The sequence below is a fragment of the Cebus imitator genome, unplaced genomic scaffold, assembly GCF_001604975.1.
Source record: "Cebus imitator isolate Cc_AM_T3 unplaced genomic scaffold, Cebus_imitator-1.0 Scaffold506, whole genome shotgun sequence".
NCBI lineage: Eukaryota > Metazoa > Chordata > Mammalia > Primates > Cebidae > Cebus > Cebus imitator.
In genome coordinates, this window is record NW_016107821.1 from 844,024 (window position 1) to 863,050 (window position 19,027).

The 19,027-nt window shown below is 45.1% G+C and overlaps 1 protein-coding gene across 11 annotated transcripts in view; it reads left to right on the plus strand.

Annotated features, from left to right (window-relative positions):
- The window catches only part of LOC108292769 (microtubule-associated serine/threonine-protein kinase 4), a 347,164-nt gene extending 332,740 nt beyond the window's left edge, over window positions 1-14,424 (plus strand). For all 11 annotated transcript variants that reach the window (XM_037733236.1, XM_037733235.1, XM_017513848.2 and 8 more), the window contains 3 exons: window positions 5,002-5,138; window positions 7,490-7,671; window positions 8,024-14,424. In XM_037733236.1, the coding sequence (XP_037589164.1) occupies window positions 5,002-5,138; window positions 7,490-7,671; window positions 8,024-11,910 (4,206 nt within the window). In that variant the 3' untranslated portion in view covers window positions 11,911-14,424. The remainder of the gene's footprint in view (window positions 1-5,001; window positions 5,139-7,489; window positions 7,672-8,023) is intronic.
- The last annotated feature ends 4,603 nt before the right edge of the window (window positions 14,425-19,027 follow it).

The window sequence follows — 19,027 nt, forward strand, 5'->3', positions numbered from 1 at the left end:
TCCCATTAGCCAGGCTTAACTTCTGTGATCCAAGAAACTTTCTTTTCAACCAAGATGCTTTTTAAGTATAGCATTAGTTTACATCCCCAATGTATAGGAGAAGCCCTAAAACTTTACTAGCCTCTGCTTCAGAAATCTCCTTTCCATGGACACTGGGGAGCTTCTGTGTACTCAAATAGGGACCATCAAATAGCTTGATTACCACCCTCCCATATCTGTCAAGCCCCTGATATGCACAGAACCTTGTGCAAAATACTGCAAGGACCACACAAAAATGACACATACGGGCCAGGCACAGTGGCTTATGCCTGTAATCCCAGCACTTTGGGAGGCCAAGCCAGGTGAATCACAAGCTCAGGACTTCAAGACCAGCCTGGCCAAGATGATGAAACCTCATCTCTACTAAAAATACAAAAATTAGCTGGGCATGGTGGCGGGCACCTGTAATCCCAGCTACTTGGAGGCTGAGGTAGAGAATTGCCTGAACCGAGGAAGCGGGGTTTACAGTGAGCCAAGATCATGCCACTGCACTCCAGCCTGGCAACAGAACGAGATTCCATCTCAAATAAATGACACATAAGGATGATAGTTAATAGGGCAGGAGCGCTTGATGCCTGCCACACTCTTGTCGGTCGATTTACAGAAATAAACACATGTAATCCAAACAGAGTTACCCTCTGAAGTAGATGCTATAAATATAAATGTTCCCATTTCACAGATGAAAAAAACAAAAGCAGAGAGAAGTTGTAAAGCAGCCTGAGCTTATCTGCTGGAAGGAGCAGAAGATGGTTTGCACCCAGGCGGTGTAGCTCTGGAGCCTGCACTTCCCACTAGCACAGCACACTGCTCTACATGTGAAGTCTCCAGTTGCCAGTAACTTAGAGTCTAGTGTTCACAGAGGGAAACAATGGCAATATCAGGGGAAAATTAAAGTGCTCAACTTAAGGAACAGACTTAAGGAACACGGCAGAAGTTCCGAAGGAGGGATGGCTTTTCTCCAGGGTGGACAGGAATGGCATCAAAGAATTGAGGGTTATCTGTGCAAGGCTTTGATAGATGGGTGGCGATTCAGTATATGGTCAGGGGTGCAGGACAGCCTAGGCCAAATGATGAGGTGTGTAAACACAAGGACAGGAGATCTCAAGGTTTGTGAGGTGTACAAGTGAACCAGCAGGCCGAAGCCTGGGATAATGTGAGAATAAAGTGTGCAAGATGGCTGAGATTGGGTAGTGAAGGGGCTGAACCAGGATGAGGATGCAGAGGGGCTCATCCGCCATCTGCGCTTTGCAGAGAAGGAAATGAAAAAGCAGTTGTTGAGTGAGTTACCCAGGGCCAAACTGATAAGCTAACATAGAACCAGACTGAGAGAAGAAATTGGACTGCCTGACATCTGCTATTGTATTCAATTCGGCAACTTAATTTTCTTCACGCTGTGTACCAGTCATGAAAGTAGTTTAAAGTGAATTAATTGAACATTTAACAGTCTGCCAGGTACATTTTTGTTATTTTTTAAACAAGTGCCACAGAAATTCTCCTATAGGAGGTCAGTCATTAAATCAAGAGAAAGTTAGTTGTGAGTAAACCGACCTAGTAAGCCACCTTCAGCAGTTCAGGTAGCACTCGCTATAGCTGGATGGATCCACCAGGTGGCAGGCTTCCCAAATCTCACCTATCATTTTTCCAATCATTTACCATTTTTGTAACCATTAATACTTCCAACCTAATTATTGTACTCTGCATCCTTTGTGTTTGTATTTCCCCTTAGAGAAATTGTCTTTGGTGTATGCCTGTAAGTTAAATGAACTGTCCTCTGGAATAGCCATTTGTAGAGACAAGAAACCGAACTGGTTTTTGTCTTTATGGGGGAAGGAGCATTTGTACAGTCTAGTGATGTGCTGTCACTCAGCAAGCCCTGGTCTTCACTTTTTTCTGATGATAAATATGTGCAGGATTTATGTGTTTATAGCTTCTTCATTTTATCTTGACAGTCTTATACTTTGACCGTGCCACCTGTCAATCATGTGCCTGGTTCCCTCATCACCACTCACTAAGTACAAGCTATGCACTGTGCCAGGCTCAGGAGAGGTGGAGAGGACTGGGGGAGAGGGGCGTTCCCTGTCCACACTGTGCCAGGCTCAGGAGAGGTGGAGAGGACTGGGGGAGAGGGGTGTTCCCTGCCCACACTGTGCCAGGCTCAGGAGAGGTGGAGAGGACTGGAGGAGAGAGGCGTTCCCTGCCCACACTGTGCCAGGCTCAGGAGAGGTGGAGAGGACTGTGGGGGAGGGGCATTCCCTGCCCACAGGGAGCAGGATTTGGCAGGAGGAGGATTGGGGGTGAGCAGCAAGAGAACCAGCATGGGCTCTTCCACTGGACTCTCAGTGGCTTTGGGAAACAAGAACCTCAGGGTCTCAGAATCCGTTTTCTTCATCTGTAAAGGAAGGGTAACAAACTCTTTTAGGCCATGAGGGTAAAACAAACAACCCTTATGACTTGTTTATGAAAATAGGCTTAGAGAATATGTATGAAAATGGTTTAAAAATAAATATAAACTTTTAAAATGCCAAGTATTGTTAGTCTCCTATGGATAAAGATATAGAAGTCAGTGCTGGATTGTGTTAGAAAAGAGTGGAACTGATTCCGGCTCAAGTGGCACACGTGATAGAATAGCCCAGTGATTATTATGGTTCTGCACGTCCACTCTGCACATGGAAGCAGACTGAAAGAACGTCAGTGACAGAGGAACTCCACCCATGCTTGTTGCCCCTTTCTTTCACCATAGGAAAAACTAAAATTTCAGCATGGCCTCAACTTGTGAAGAGAGGACCCCACTCCAAAAAAACCTGCAATGGTAGATCTTACAGACTTATAAAATGATTTTCTCATTAAAGAACAAATAGAATGTAATCTCTGCTATCAGATAAAAGTTTATTTTTAAAGTTTTGGCACTTGCATAAAGAATGTATAATTTATTATTTTACGATAGGAAACAAAATAAACTTTTTTCTCTTGTCAAAGTTAAACCCCCCTTTCCCTAAAATATTTTCTGCAAATATGACATTAGATATGAAAGTATATGTTCTTAAACAGAACAGAATTCCAAGTCAGCCTTGGTGGTGTGCTCCTGTAATCCCAGCCACTCAGTGGCTGAGGCAAGAGGATTGCTTAAGCCCAGGAGTTTGAGGCTGTGGTGAGCGGTAATCACACCACTGCATTCCAGCCTGGGCAGCCGAACAAGACCCCATCTCAAAAAACAAATTTTTTTTAGTTAAAAAAAATTAAAGAACTCTAAAACTAATAATAAACACTAAGACCTTCCAATATTAAACTGGATATAAAACTGAATAAATCATTTCTTAAAGAAATAACCAAACTAAATAAGGAACAACATCAAACCTTATAAGAATTTAAACATAGAAAATAATGGGCCTGGCACGGTGGCTTACACCTGTAATCCCAGCACTTTGGGAGGTTGAGGCAGGCAGATTGCCTGAGGTCAGGAGTTTGAGACCAGCCTGACCAACATAGAGAAACCCCATCTCTAGTAAAAATACAAAATTAACCAGGCATGATGGCACATGCCTGTGATCCCAGCTACCCAGGAGGCTGAGGCAGGAGAATCACTTGAACCCGGGAGGTGGAGGTTGCAGTGAGTCGAGATGGTGCCATTGTACTCCAGCCTGGGGAACTAGAGTGAAACTCTGTCTCAAAAAAAAGAAAAGTAAACAATAGCAGTAGGGAAGGGAAAATTTTTTCCAAATTATATAACGTGCAAAATGAAAAAGCAACATAGAACTCTAAATAAACTGAGATATAAATTAGTTATAATGCATGTGTACATATGTGCATATTTGCACATGTTTGAAAAAAGACCAGCAGGAAATATTACTAGTGGTTGGGTGGTAAGCCTCTCAATGATTTTTTTAAAATACTCTCCTATTGCCTTCTTATTGTGGCATGGACTACTTCCCAAATCAAGGGGAAAACTAGATGCTGTCTTTAAGACAGTCATTACCTGTCTTTTCAGTCCTCTGCTGCCACCATACCTAACTCCCCTTCACTTGGTACCACATTGAGCTGAGCTCTAGGTATCTTCCAGACATGGGTCTTTTAAAAGATCCTTTTCGTTGTACCTCTTGTACTTTCAAGGTAATCGGGGCTATCCCTGACCTTGAAAGGTCTGGTTTCTTCCCTGGTTATTATGAAATTCAGGAAGGGTAATTGATACCAGGGACTACCAACCTGCCCTGGGCCTGCCTGGGCCTGGCTGCTGACTCCATGCTCAGTTCCATCCCTAGAAGCAGCTGAGCAAGCCCCTTCCCAGGACTGAGACAAAGGACACAGAAACTCACCAGAAATTACCTTACCCTGCATGACCTGGTTAAAAAGAGGTTTCCTACTGACTGGCATAAATGTTCCAGCTTTGCAAACTGACAGGTTTTATGTTGATAGAAAAGGAGCCTTCTAAGATAATTAAAAATAAAAGTCTCATTCAGTTTTTTACTCTACAATTTTTAGGCCAAAGGAAAAACACAAAAAGGAGAAAAAAGAAAAATCAACCAAGAGCAGACAGCCACTGGGCACATTAATACTTAATACCTGTGGAAGTAGTTATCTTATTTATAGTGTTATTTCCTTGTGTTGCACTGGGTGCAAAAGGCTTTACAGACTTGCTCTCATGTGATCCTCCAGTGAGCCCCAGGAGATAGGTAGGATTATATTGTTAGCTGGTACAGGAAGTTGGGGTGTAGGGAGGGTAACAGCTTAGATGTGAACTCCTATCTGTGGACTCCAGAGCTCACCCTCTTAAAGAAACTTTATATTTTGCCTTCCACCCAGTTTGTATTCTGGCAGGACTTCTTTGATTGAAGGGTTATTTAGAAACAGAAGGCCTTTTATATGTATGCTCCTTTCTATTTGTATTTGTCTATGAATCTCTCATCTCTGTTCTGATCTTGCTTCATCACAGCATTTCTCTTTAATACCACCTCATCTTTTCTATAGAGTGGGAATAAGGTGTCAATCACTACTACCCCATTTGAAAACACATCAATCAAAACTGGACCAGCCAGGAGAAACAGCTATAAGAGCCGGATGGTTAGGCGGAGCAAGAAATCCAAGAAGAAAGAAAGCCTCGAAAGGTTAGTAAAATCAGTATTCTTTTTAAAAGTTTGGTGTAGGGCCGGGCGCGGTGGCTCAAGCCTGTAATCCCAGCACTTTGGGAGGCCGAGGCGGGTGGATCACGAGGTCAAGAGATCGAGACCATCCTGGTCAACATGGTGAAACCCCGTCTCTACTAAAAATACAAAAAATTAGCTGGGCATGGTGGCACGTGCCTGTAATCCCAACTACTCAGGAGGCTGAGGCAGGAGAATTGCCTGAACCCAGGAGGCGGAGGTTGCGGTGAGCCGAGATCGCGCCATTGCACTCCAGCCTGGGTAACATGAGCGAAACTCCGTCTCAAAACCCCCCCCCCAAAAAAAAAAAAAAAAAAAAGTTTGGTGTATAACTATGTTGGAGAAAAGTTATTCCTTAATTAAATGCTTACATATGAAGACGATCTATTTTTCTGTGAGAAATTTTATGTTATAGTTTACATATATGTATACATTGAAGTCCATATTCATAATAGCATTAATTTCCATAGTAAAAGGATTTACATATTTACACTATAAACGGATTCCAATTGTTTTTTATCATGTGTGAATGCCAGGAAAAGCCGTTTGCTGTTTTTTAAGCCTCTTCACTTGATTTCAGTTGAGTTGGATTGAGGAACTGAACCTTCAGGCAGTTTTTAACATTAAATCTACTTTTAAAATATCCTTTGCATTATCAAAAAACAAACCGTTGCTATTTTTAAAATGCCAGATATTCTAAAATAACTGTATCTTTAAAGGTTCCAAATGAGCCTAGAAATAAAAGGGCTTTGTTTTACTCACTGAAAATCAAACTAGCTTACACGCTTCTGCAGCCTGGAAAGCATCGATCGGTATCTTTTTGTGCTGTTTGTAGACACTAGCAAGGTGTGTGTATGTGTTTCTGAAAGAGCCGTTTCTTGCCAGGCGGCTTTCTGGGTGTGCCTTTTTTGCAATCCCACAGCATTTCTTCTTTGTCCAATTGGACCTGATGAGTCACATCATATTAAAAGGATTGTTGACGATAGAAATGTAAAAAAATAAGCCAACAAAAACAATGTACTAACTTGGGGGGGGGTGGAGAATAAAGTTATGCAATTATGTTTCATATGACCCAGCTGTGAACAATATTGATAACATAAAGTAAAATGCCAGCCATTTTTCTAACCAAAAATTTTGCTTTCCTTATTTTGGGAAGAATAGGAAAGAGGAAATACATTTGGTTGCAAGGTAGAAGGGGGTTGTGTAAGAGCTTAATTCTCATGTTTCACAGTATGAAATCAATAGATAATTTCTAAAACTGAAAAACTAAAAAATAGCAGTATACACACATTATTTAGCAATATATAGACAAATGGGAGAAGAAACAGGTAAAAGAATACAAAGTGATTTCTTTGGGGAGTAGAGAAAAATTCGAGTAGAGGAGTTGCTGGTTTTCATTGTAAGTTTACAGAACTACTTGACTTTTTCACCTAAGTTCATTTTTTATTTGAGTAAAATTACACATACACAAGTTCTGAGATCCTTCTTTATTATTATGCTTTACATTTTGATTATGCTTTAAATCATTTAGAACAAATTGTTTTAAGGTCTATCGACCAGAAACTTTCTGTTTTAAGCTCATGTGGAGTGGGTTAGGTTTACCATATATAGGCTTATATGGTAAAAGGACTACTCTGTACAGCCTGATGTCCTGATAAGCTGTCAGAAGCTTCACTTTTTGCTTTAAGATGTGCTCCTTGAGTACCACATGCACATTTGCTTCTGCTGCCCTAGTGTCTGCTGCCCTGCTATAGGCTTCAGCTTCACCCTTCTCAGTTATTCTATGTAAATGTACAGCCTGCATTGTTGTTAGGAATAGTCAAGAGCCCACAATGGAATAAGCACAGCAAATAACCCTTCATTGGCCTCTGCCCAGCCTATCACCATTAAAGAATTTGATTTCCAGTATAATGGTTTTGCTTCCAGAGGTTTACTTTGTATTAATCTCTTAGTTAAATTGTGTCCACATATTTAGGGGTAGGTACTCAGAAGCTTTCAAGCAATGAACATCCTCCTCATAAACCTAACAAGTAAATGAATGTATTTTTAATACAGTGTATATCTTTCCTATTTTCCTAGCTCTTCTTAAGCGTTTGGAATTGAGAGAGCCTCCATTGTCTGCTATTAAATACTCTTCCTTTACATGTCATAAGACAGTTTCTAATAGGAAAGTGGTGTGCTGCTCTTTCATAGGATCTGCTGTTGTGTCACTGTCTCTCACGTGGAGTTATTCAGCTGAGCACACTGGTATTGTAGGGAGGCAGGAATCATTCTGAAAGAAGACTCTGAACAATGTTGTCCTGTTTTTACTCTAGGAGGAGATCTCTTTTCAAAAAGCTAGCCAAGCAGCCTTCTCCTTTACTCCACACCAGCCGAAGTTTCTCCTGCTTGAACAGGTCCCTGTCGTCGGGTGAGAGCCTCCCAGGTTCCCCCACTCATAGCTTGTCTCCCCGGTCTCCAACGCCAAGCTACCGCTCCACCCCCGACTTCCCATCTGGTGAGTCTCCTGGTCCAGACAGCAGAGGGGAGGGGAGGTAAAGTCATCGTGTGAGGTCCCAAAACGCATGAAGCTTGTTCCAGCTGAAAGAAAGGCTGAAGGTGTAAAATATAAAGACAGATTTATAGAGAGGTCCTAAGATGTGCCATTCTAACCAAACAAATAAAGCCAGAAGTACGGGGCTGCACCTTGGTGTGGAGAGTTTTATCTGAAAAGTGTTTATTCCACCTGTTAAATGCTGAGGCAATGTGCTGACCTTACCTGGCCTTACCAAATACAATCTGGGCTACAACTGTGAAATAAAGGGGAAAATGACCGTGGATGCTCACAGCCTTCTGTTTTCCATCCACAGGTACTAATTCCTCCCAGAGCAGCTCCCCGAGTTCTAGTGCCCCCAATTCCCCAGCGGGGTCTGGGCATATCCGGCCTAGCACCCTCCACGGTCTGGCACCCAAACTCAGCGGGCAGCGGTACCGGTCTGGGAGGCGAAAGTCGGCCGGCAACATCCCGCTGTCCCCACTGGCCCGGACGCCTTCTCCAACCCCGCAACCCACCTCCCCACAGCGGTCACCGTCCCCTCTTCTGGGACACTCACTGGGCAACTCCAAGATCGCCCAAGCCTTTCCCAGCAAGATGCACTCCCCGCCCACCATCGTCAGACACATCGTGAGACCCAAGAGCGCAGAGCCCCCCAGGTCCCCACTGCTCAAGCGTGTGCAGTCCGAGGAGAAGCTGTCGCCCTCCTACAGCAGTGACAAGAAGCACCTGTGCTCCCGCAAGCACAGCCTGGAGGTGACCCAGGAGGAGGTGCAGCGGGAGCAGTCCCAGCGCGAGGCGCCACTGCAGAGCCTGGACGAGAACGTGTGCGATGCGCCGCCGCTCAGCCGCGCCAGGCCAGTGGAGCAAGGCTGCCTGAAACGCCCGGTCTCCCGGAAGCTGGGCCGCCAGGAGTCGGTGGATGACCTGGACCGCGACAAGCTGAAGGCCAAGGTGGTGGTGAAGAAGCCAGACGGCTTCCCAGAGAAACCAGAATCCCACCAGAAATCCCACGGACCTGGGAGTGATTTGGAAAACCTGGCTCTGTTTAAGCTGGAAGAAAGAGAGAAGAAAATCTATCCGAAGGCTGTGGAAAGGTCAAGTCCTTTTGAAAACAAAGCGGCCCTGCAGGAAACGCCGCCGCTGGGCAGCCTGCTGAAGGACACTCTTCACAAGCAGGCCAGCGTGCGCACCAGCGAGGGTGCCACCTCCGATGGCCCGGCTTCTGTGGAGCACGGCCATGGTGGCGGGGACTTCAGACGGGCCCCTGCTCCTGGCACCCTCCAGGATGGTCTCTGCCACTCCCTCGACAGGGGCATCACTGGGAAGGGGGAAGGCACAGAGAAGGCCTCCCAGGCCAAGGAGCTTCTCCGATGTGAGAAGTTAGACAGCAAGCTGGCCAACATCGATTACCTGCGAAAGAAAATGTCACTGGAGGACAAAGAAGACAACCTCTGCCCTGTGCTGAAGCCCAAGATGACAGCTAGTGCCCACGAATGCCTGCCAGGGAACCAAGTCCGACCCATGGGTGGGCCGCAGGAGCCCCCGCCAGCCTCCGAGAGCCGAGCTTTTGTCAGCAGCACCCATGCAGCTCAGATGAGCACTGTCTCTTTTGTTCCCCTCAAGGCCTTAACCAGCCGGGTGGACAGTGGAGCGGAGAAACCTGGCCTGGTTGCTCCTGAGTCCCCTGTTAGGAAGAGCCCCTCCGAGTATAAGCTGGAAGGGAGGACTGTCTCATGCCTGAAGCCTATTGAGGGCACTCTGGACATTGCTCTCCTGTCCGGACCTCAAGCCTCCAAGACAGAACTGCCTTCCCCAGAGTCTGTACAGAGCCCCAGCCCAGGTGGTGACGTGGGGCCCTCTGTGCCACCAGCTCTCCCCAGCAGCAGTGGGAAAAAGAGTGACACTGCCAGTGCAAGAGAGCTTTCTCCTGCCAGTTTAAAGATGAATAAATCCTACCTGCTTGAGCCTCGGTTCCTGCCCCCCAGCCGCGGTCTCCAGAATTCACCAGCAGTTTCCCTGCCTGACCCAGAGTTAAAGAGGGACAGGAAAGGTCCCCATCCTACTGCCAGGAGCCCTGCAACTGTCATGGAAAGCAATCCCCAACAGAGAGAGGGAAGCTCCCCCAAGCACCAAGACCACACCACAGACCCCAAGCTTCTAACCGGCCTGGGGCAGAACCTGCACGCTGACCTGGCCAGGCGCCGTGGCCCGCTCCCACCAGAAGTTTCCCCCTCAAGGGAGAAGCCAGGCCTGAGGGAATCGGCTGAAAGAGGCCCTTCCACAGCCGGAACCCAGAGGTCTGCCTCTAGGGCTGACATATGCAGAGAGCCCTGCATGCAGCTGTGCTCTCCAGAAACTGCTAAAACCAGTGACAACTCCAAAAATCTCCCCTCTGTGGGAAGGACCCACCCAGATTTCTACACACAGACCCAGGCCATGGAGAAAGCATGGGCGCCGGCTGGGAAAACGAACCACAAAGATGGTCCAGATGAGACAAGGCCCCTGTGCAGAGACGACTCCTCTCTACACTCGGCTGGAACTCCCTGTGAGAGGGAGCTGGGCAAGGTGAGGCGTGGTGTGGAACCCAAGCCTGAAGCCCCTCCTGCCAGGCGATCTCTGCAGCCACCTGGAATTGAGAGTGGGAAGAGTGAAAAACTCTCCAGTTTCCCATCTGTGCAGAAAGATGGTACCAAGGAACCTGAAAGGAAGGAGCAGCCTCTGCAAAGGCATCCTAGCAGTATCCCTCCACCCTCTCTGACCGCCAAAGACCTGCCCAGCCCCGCTGCCAGGCAGCCTTGCAGTTCCCCAAGCCACGCCTCTGGCAGAGGGCCAGGGGCCAAGCCCAGTGCCCCAGAGCCCAGCCCGAGCCCCCAGGACCCTCCCAAGCCCGTTGCTGCACACAATGAAAACAGCAGCCACAAGCCCCGGCCTGGCCCTGACCCAGCTCCTCCAAAATCTAAGTACCCTGACCGATCCCTCTCCTCTCAGAAACCAAGTGTTGGGGCCACCAAGGGCCAGGAGCCTGCCACTCAGTCCGTCTGTGGCTCTAGCAGAGAGGGGAAGGGCCACAGTGGGAGTGGGCCGGATGTGTTTCCCGCCACCCCAGGCTCCCAGAACAAAGCCAGCGGTGAGGTCGGGCAGGGAGAATGTGGGCCCTCTGTCCGTCTGCATACTGACAGGGGTCCTCTAGACAGCAAGCCACAACCCGCCAGTGGTGGGCGGCCCCTGGAGGTGTCGGAGAAGCCCGGGCATTTGCCAAGGCCGGGACACCCAGGGCCCAGTGAGCCAGCGGAGCAGAAACTGACCACTGTCGGTGAAAAGCAAACCCTGTCTCCAAAGCACCCCAAACCATCCACTGTGAAAGATTGCCCCGCGCTGTGCAGACAGACAGACAAAAGCCCGAGTCAGCCGGCCGCCCCCACCGACAGGAGGGCGGAAGGGAAGAAATGCACCGAAGCACTTTATGCTCCAGCAGACGGCGACACGCTCGAGGCCAGCCTTGCCTTTGCGCACGGCGAGGCCCGGCTGAAAGGCGCAGAGCGGCCAGCCGCGGGGGTGGGGAAGGGTTTCCCGGAGGCCAGAGGGAAAGGGCCCGGTCCCCAGAAGCCCCCGGCGGAGGCAGACAAGCCCAGCAGCATGAAACGGTCCCCCTCAGCCACCGGGCCGAGTTCTTTCCGATCCACGGCCCCCGCGGAAAAGCCTCTGAGCTGCTCCTCCAGCTTCCCCGAAGCCAGGCCGGGAGCTCGGGAGGCCTCTGCAGCCTGCAGCGACACCTCTTCTGACACGGCCGCCGGGGGCGCGCCGGAGCCCCCAGCCCCCAGCAGCAGGAACCATAGGAAGGCTCAGCCTGCAGGGGAGGCCCGAACCCACATGACAAAGAGCGACTCCCTGCCCTGCTTCCGGGTCTCCACCCTGGCTCTGGAGTCACACCACCCCGACCCAAACACCACGGGCGGAGCCAGCCACCGGGACAGGGCTCTCTCGGTGACTGCCACCGCAGGGGAAACCCGAGGGAAGAACCCTGCCCCAGCCCAGCCTCCCACAACGAGGAAACAGAACGTGGGCAGAGACGTGACCAAGCCGTCCCCAGCCCCAAACACAGACCGCCCCATCTCGTTTTCTAATGAAAAGGACTTTGTGGTACGGCAGAGGCGGGGGAAAGAGAGTTTGCGTAGCAGCCCTCACAAAAAGGCCTTGTAACGGGGCGGGCCCCGGGGCAGGACTGTGGAGACCCGTCCTGAACAGGCGGCTGTGTCTTGACTACCTTTCGAAACCAGCACTGTGTGGGAATGTCCGCCAGGCAGAGCTCAGAGCCTCATTGAGAAAGGGGAGAGAAAGACAAAGAGGGGCCCTTCTTCCAGATGCCTTCCCAGTTGTAACCGGTAAAACTGTTACCAGATAGTGTTTGTACAAAAAAACAAAAACAAAAAAATTACCTTTACAGTCGAGGGTTGTTGAGGAGAAAGATTCTCTCTGTAAATAGATAGCACCGTGTTTGGTTTGGGATGTAGAGTTATACCTGGCTGCTGATTGCGTCGTTTACTACAGCTTTTTTTTAAATAAGATTTTTGCTTTACCGTTTATCATAATGTAGTAATGAAGCAAAATGGTCAAAATTGGGTGTGTGTGAACAGAGATACACCCATATTCGTGTATATACACATCCACCTACATGTTTTGGTCTGTGGTTTAAGAGAATATTTCAAGTTTCCATTTTTATAAACTAAAACATTTGAAGTAAAGATGGAAGAAAGCCCTAAACACAGTAGATTGTGAGTTTTTATGTGTGTTTTAACCAGAGTTTCTGATAGTACTGTATCTGGCTACCTAGATTTCCAGATCTAAAGCAAGAACTGCTCTACTGCATTTGAAATCCTCCTCCGTTAGGAATGGCCAGGACAAGTGGAGCTAGCCAGTTTCCTTACACAGCCATCCCAATGGACACTTGATCCCTGGTCCAACTATCTAAAAGGCCAGTTGGTCTTACCTGTGGATGTGGATGTCTGGTCTTCACCTGAGGTAGAGTGGGGACTATAAACACACATCAACTTTCTTTTGATTTTCTTTCTTTTCCTGCTTTTCACACTCTTAAACTCAGGCCTTTATGCTGTGAGTGACTAGTCCAAGAAGCACACATTTTGTAGTAGTCCTGCACCAGCCCTGCTCTTGAATAAAAAGGAAAATTACTGGCTGCACCCAAATCTTCTAGTACTTAAGTCAAGAAATGAGCACCAGGCATTGGAAGAGGTTTTAAATTTGCTTTTTTGAGGAAAAGAACTGGGAGTGGATTTTGGCATCGTAGCATATATATTAATAAGGAATAATCAGGACATCAGATACATTTTAATACATAGCTGGGGCCTTATGTTGTAGATGAAGCTTGCTGTTTTTAGCAAGTTCCTGGGTTTCACATTCATTTCTGATGCATCTAGTAGCTCCGTACATTTCATAACCTGGTCTCTTTATTTGTAAGCCAAAAATACTGTCTTAATAAAGAGCAGCATTTTTGTAACAAAGAGACTCATTGGAGCTATTTGGTGCTTGAATGTGACCATCCTTTTTACTTTTGCTAAGCCTTATTTAAATTTTGTATACCGTGGAATATGTAGAATTTGTCAAATCATTTTAGTGCCGAAGGTTTTTGATTTTTTCTTTCTGTTTTCGTTGTTGCAGTTTCTTTTTTTGGTGGTTTGTTTTGTGTTGTAAGATGGCACTTGCTGATATAAGTACTAAGGCACTAAGAGAAAATACAGATAAGTATTTATAAGATGCTTGGGAACCATAGCAGAATTTTTTGTTTTGTAAGAGAAAAAAAATCACCAATAAATAACTAATCTGGCACCCAGACTCTCTTGGGGATGTCTTAGTATCTTCAGGCTATAAAATTGTTCATCTAAGCACAGCATCATCTTATGGCCGTATGGATTGTAAATCTTCTAGTAAAGCTGTAAACTCCACTCTGAAAACAAAGGCATAACTTAACTGACTGCTCAGTTGTCCTTCATTATATAATGAGTTGGCATTGGCAAAATGGAAAAAAAAAAAAAAGCCTTCTCCTTGCTCCTAATTTTTTTCCATATGGTTTTAGCCATTCCCCATCACTACATTGTGAAGCTGTTAAAAAAATATATATATATTTTACAAGAGCTTAAATGGCTTTCAAAACTGGTCTCAACGTTTATAATACATATCTGTGTTTGGCAGTTGTCATAACTCAGTCCTTCTACATTCAGCCATTGGGACAGGTCTATCGGGGAGGTAGTTCATGGTTTACAAGCCTTTGCTTTTTAACTGTCCAATTTTCTTTAAAGCACAACTAGCTATTTGTTTACAAATGATATTTTTATGTATATTTTGTATAGTGTATCATCATTTTTGCCAAATATGTTTTTCATTATGAATGAGTAAAGAGTACTTACGGTTGCATTCATGTATTACCTGTTTGTTGTTGTAAACCTCTCCAATCAGCTGGTAGAAATTCTCCTCATTGTGTTCTATTTGGTCAGTCTCTGTGTGATTGTAGGATGTGCTCCTTGGTAGTACTCCCAGCTGTAGATTTACCAGCTTAAAAGTTTGTTAGGATCTGTGCAATAAAGTGTTTGCAGTCTTATTTTCTCTAAGAAATTCCTTATGGATGTCATAATTGTTGTATATTGAACAAAATATTTATACTTATGCAGTTGCATAACATTGAAATAAAAATTTAGCATGAAAGATAATGACTAGTAAACTTTTTTCTAACATACTCATATACATTCCACCTCCAAAAAATATTACCAATTATTACTCTGGTATTATGGAAAGGATGGGTTTTTGCAGATTACTTTTTGCTGAGTGGAAGTTTGCCTTTTTTTTTAACTTACACAAATATTGTTCAAGATTAAGTCCTTTAGCTGGGCATAGTGGTGCTCACAACACACACACACACACACACACACACACACTTAGCTCTGAGCAAGATGCTTTTTAGATGCTTTTTATCAGCCCTCTTATCAACACAATTCTCAAACCAGGTGGTGATATTCCCATTTTATGGATGAGAAATCAGGCCCAGCCAAGCTACATCGTTTGCTTAACATACACCCTGGAAAGAGAGCTTGGATTAGAATCTGAATTTTTCTGGCTCTGATGCTCTTGACCTTTCTAAGTATTACCAGGTACTATGTAATTGAATTCAGATTCAGGCCCCCCTGTGAATGATCTAAGCTATTTTATGTCCTCTTTCCATGTAGAAAACTCGTATGGCACTACATTATGAATTTGGTGATTGGTGGGAAACCATAAGAGAAGGAAGCTAATAGTTCTCTGTAATAGGGTTTCTTTATCAATCGGTAGATAATTTCTCATCTAGCATTTTCGGTTCACAATGCAATTGTAACATGCAAAAGTGTCGCTATAGTAACTACAGAAATTTGCTTCCTTCATTCTCCTTCATTCTAGGCCATGCATTAAGAAAAGCTATGGTAGGGCAGTTCTCTAAATTTAATTTTCCTCCTGCCAGGATGTTTTTATTTCTCAAAGCAATCATTTTGTGTTATTCTGCTCTTTCTCTACCCCCTACATGTCTGATATATCTAGAAAATCTGGAAATGACTACGGCTTTGCTGAACCTTGGTTCAATTACGTTTTGTATGCTGAAAGCCAATCAGCTTAACCCATGTTCAAGTTATCTGGGTGTTAAGACACCTCAGATCCTGAACTGGAGTCATTAGCACTATTCCTTACAGGAAAACACTCAGCAACATCTCACTGATTTCTGAGACCCAGCATTTCAAAAGACAAGATGACTATCTCTTACAACATCGCTGGCTGATGGTGGGGCTGTGAATTCCAATACTTGTGTGCAGGCAAGCACTTGAAAAAGGGAATGGGACTGAAGACTGAAGTTCTCTGTACATTCTGTTACATGCCAGTTCAGTATGTCCAGATGTGGGAAAAAGATCTGTTGCATATGGCTACAACATATCACCCCGCACAGCTTGATGAAATGTCTATTGCTCTTGTAAAGTTGAAGGCCTCTAACACATAGTCATCTGCCATTTCATTAAGCACTGCTGGGAGACGGCTGTCAGCATCTGGGAAAGGAAGAATGAAAAGATGTTTGCAAGGCCTGAAGCAAGCATGTTGCAGCTACAAAGTCTGCATGTGTCAGGCTGGCATCACCATATCCTCCAGCCTTAACCTGTCTAAATAAAAATCATTTGCCTGAAAGTTCTGTCCCTTTGGAATATGTATGCTGTGTTAAACAATGCTGTACTGAAGTAATTTTCCCGAGTTGGAGACATACCTACTCCTGTTGGGGCTGGAAGCAATTCTATGGCCATTTCCTGTAATACATGTCCTACTGTCCCATTCAAATGGGGATCCTTAGAATAGCCATGGCTCCCTCTATTCCCTCAGAAAGAGGAAAGAGCAACACACAAAGCTTGGGTTTTACCATTTGCATTTGCAAACACAAAGCCTAGGCTGGGCATAGTGGCTCAAGCCTGTAATCCCAGCACTTTGGGAGGCTGAGGCCAGTGGCTCACCTGAGGTCGGGAGTTCAAGACCAGCCTGACCAACGTGGAGAAACCCCATCTCTACTAAAAATACAAAATTAGACGGGTGTGGTGGCACATGCCTGTAATCCCAGCTACTCGCAAGACTGAAACAGGAGAATCCCTTGAACCCGGGAGGCAGAGGTTGCGGTAAGCAGAAATTACACCACTGCACACAAGCCTGGGAGATAGAGCAAGACTCTATCTCAAAAAATAAATAAAGAGAAAACACAAAGCATTAGAAAAACACTGTCTCCTTTTCAGTACCTGTACATTCTCACAGTCTATAATCTCTTTGTTTTATATCTTTTTAAAAGCAAAAGTTTTCCTTAAAAAAAATTTAATTTTTCTCCTTATTGTCTATAACTAGTCATTGAAGACATGTTGCAAATATATAGATAAGAAGAAAGTACTTGAATCACTGAAATCCTACCAGCCACTCTGTTTCTTTAACTTACTGGTATTTTGTTTTGTTTTGTTTTGCTGAATAATGAAATAACAGTGGGCATGCTCTTCAGCCCACTCTTCTGCTCTTCCGCCTGTGTCACCAAAACACCTGGAGTTTGTTCTAGGTCCTGCTGCTTACTGCACAGAAAGCCAATCCCTGAGACATCAGGTATCACCAAGGAAGAAGGCTTTAATTGGGTGCTGCAGCAGAAGAGATTGGGAGCTCAGTCTCAAATCCATCTCCTGACCAACTAAACCAGGGGTTTATATAGCATACATTAACAATGTATAAAGTGTAACAATATGTAAGGAAAAATGTGAGGGACAGGTGATTCTTATTGGGAAGCATGGGAAATAGTGATATAAAAAATGTAACAATATGTAAGAAAACAGGAATTTGGGAGGGGCAAGGAAGCAATCATAGTGAATGAGGGGTGTGGCATCTGGTATGGCAATCTGGTTTCAGTTCTTCCATACTTTTTGTGAGAGGTCTGAGGTCCTTTCCTAAGAAAGGAACTCCTCAAATAAACATGTTTCAAGCTTGAACAGCAGAAGGGTCCATATCTATGCTTATCAAAAAAGCAACTGTCTATGTAACTCTTGGGCCAGTTTCACTTGAATATTAACACAAATATATTTTGATGTTTATAAGGGGCTTAACATGCTTCTGTAATATGTGTAATGGCTGCATGGTATTTCATTATACGTTTGGGCCATACCACTTTCTTTCTGCATGTGTGCACATGTGTGTGTTAGAGGGCCTCAGGTGCAGATCATGGAGGCCAGCTCTTCTGTTCTTGGCACATCAACCTTGGCCTATCCTAAGATTCATTTAATTATCTCAATAGTCCCTTCCATTCCCCACCACCACCCCATAAACAATTATGTCGATGGTTTATCTTTTTGGTTTTGTTCCTGCAAAATATATGTATCATTGTTTTTATGCATGCTTTTTTAAGTTATGTAGATGACCATGTTAATATATTATTTTGTTTTTTTCCCCCATTAAGTTCTATATGTTTACGATTCAGCTACATTGCTATGGCTGCAGCTAATCCACTGCTTCTAATTACTGCATAGCGCCCTGTCTTGAGCTTCTTTCCCATTTTATCTGCCTACTTCCTAGTGCAGGACACTTACGTTGCTGTGAACTTTCCCCTCCACAAATAATGCTGCAATGAATATCTTTGTGGACATATGATGCTTTCTTGGGCTACAACCTCAGAGCAGCTTGTGGGTAATATACTTGATTTGATTCATTGTTGCCAGATGGTCCTAGAATGGCTGTACCAATCTACACCCCCATAATCAGGGCATGTAGTTCCTGAAACCACACAGCCACAACTACACTATCACTCAGCTTTCTCTTTTTGCCAGTCCAACAAATATAAACCTTTATCTCATTTTAACTTGTATTTCTCTGATTGCTAATAGAACCAACATGTTTTTAGTGTTAAGTTGTTACACCTAAGAGCATGGAATATCTGCACATGTATTCAGGTCATCTAATAGACTTAATCATTTATCTATTGTTGCACACTTAGGTTCTCTCTAAGGAAGAGAGAAAGAGAAAAAGGGAGACCCAATTTATTTAGAAAACCCATTAATCAACATGAAGGGTGGAGGAGGAGATGGAATGGATGCTCCGGTGGCCACTTGTCCTCTGCTTACCTTTGCAGGATCCAGCTAAGAGCTCAGAGAGCATTAACCAAAGATGGGGAGGATTGGAGGATGGTGTTCAATGAACTTCACTGCTTAATCATTCGTGAGCAATAACAGCTTTGAAATAGAATATGTAAATTAATTCTTACCTTTATCAAGTTCCACGGTATTCAAAAAACGATTTCAAATTGCCAATAGCTAGGATAAGGTAGAGTGGGTAGGGGTGGGTGGGAGAGCAGGGTGGCTTTAGGAGCAGGGCCTTGGAGTCTGGCGCTGTCGGCAGAAGGGACTAATGAGCTGCTTGACCAAGACATTTCACCCTTGAATTTGAGGGTTCCTTAGCGCTTTTCCCCCATTTTGTTAGGAAATTTCCTCTTATGGGACATAAAGCAATTCTCCAGCTCATTTGACTCATTGGGCCTAACATATGCTTCTGCTATTGCTTGATAACATTAAGATAAGGGAAAGATTTTACATAGCTGAGAGTCCAGGGCCAATCCCAGTCTAACAGAATCCCAATATCTAGGGGTGAAGCACTGGAATCTGTTTTGTAAAGAAGCCCCGGATTATTCTGTTGTTAAACTGCAATAGCCCACTGGGCTCATCCATTCCTCCACAGCCTTCAGGCTAACTCCTACCATGTTAGACCTTAACACTCTTAATGTGTCAGG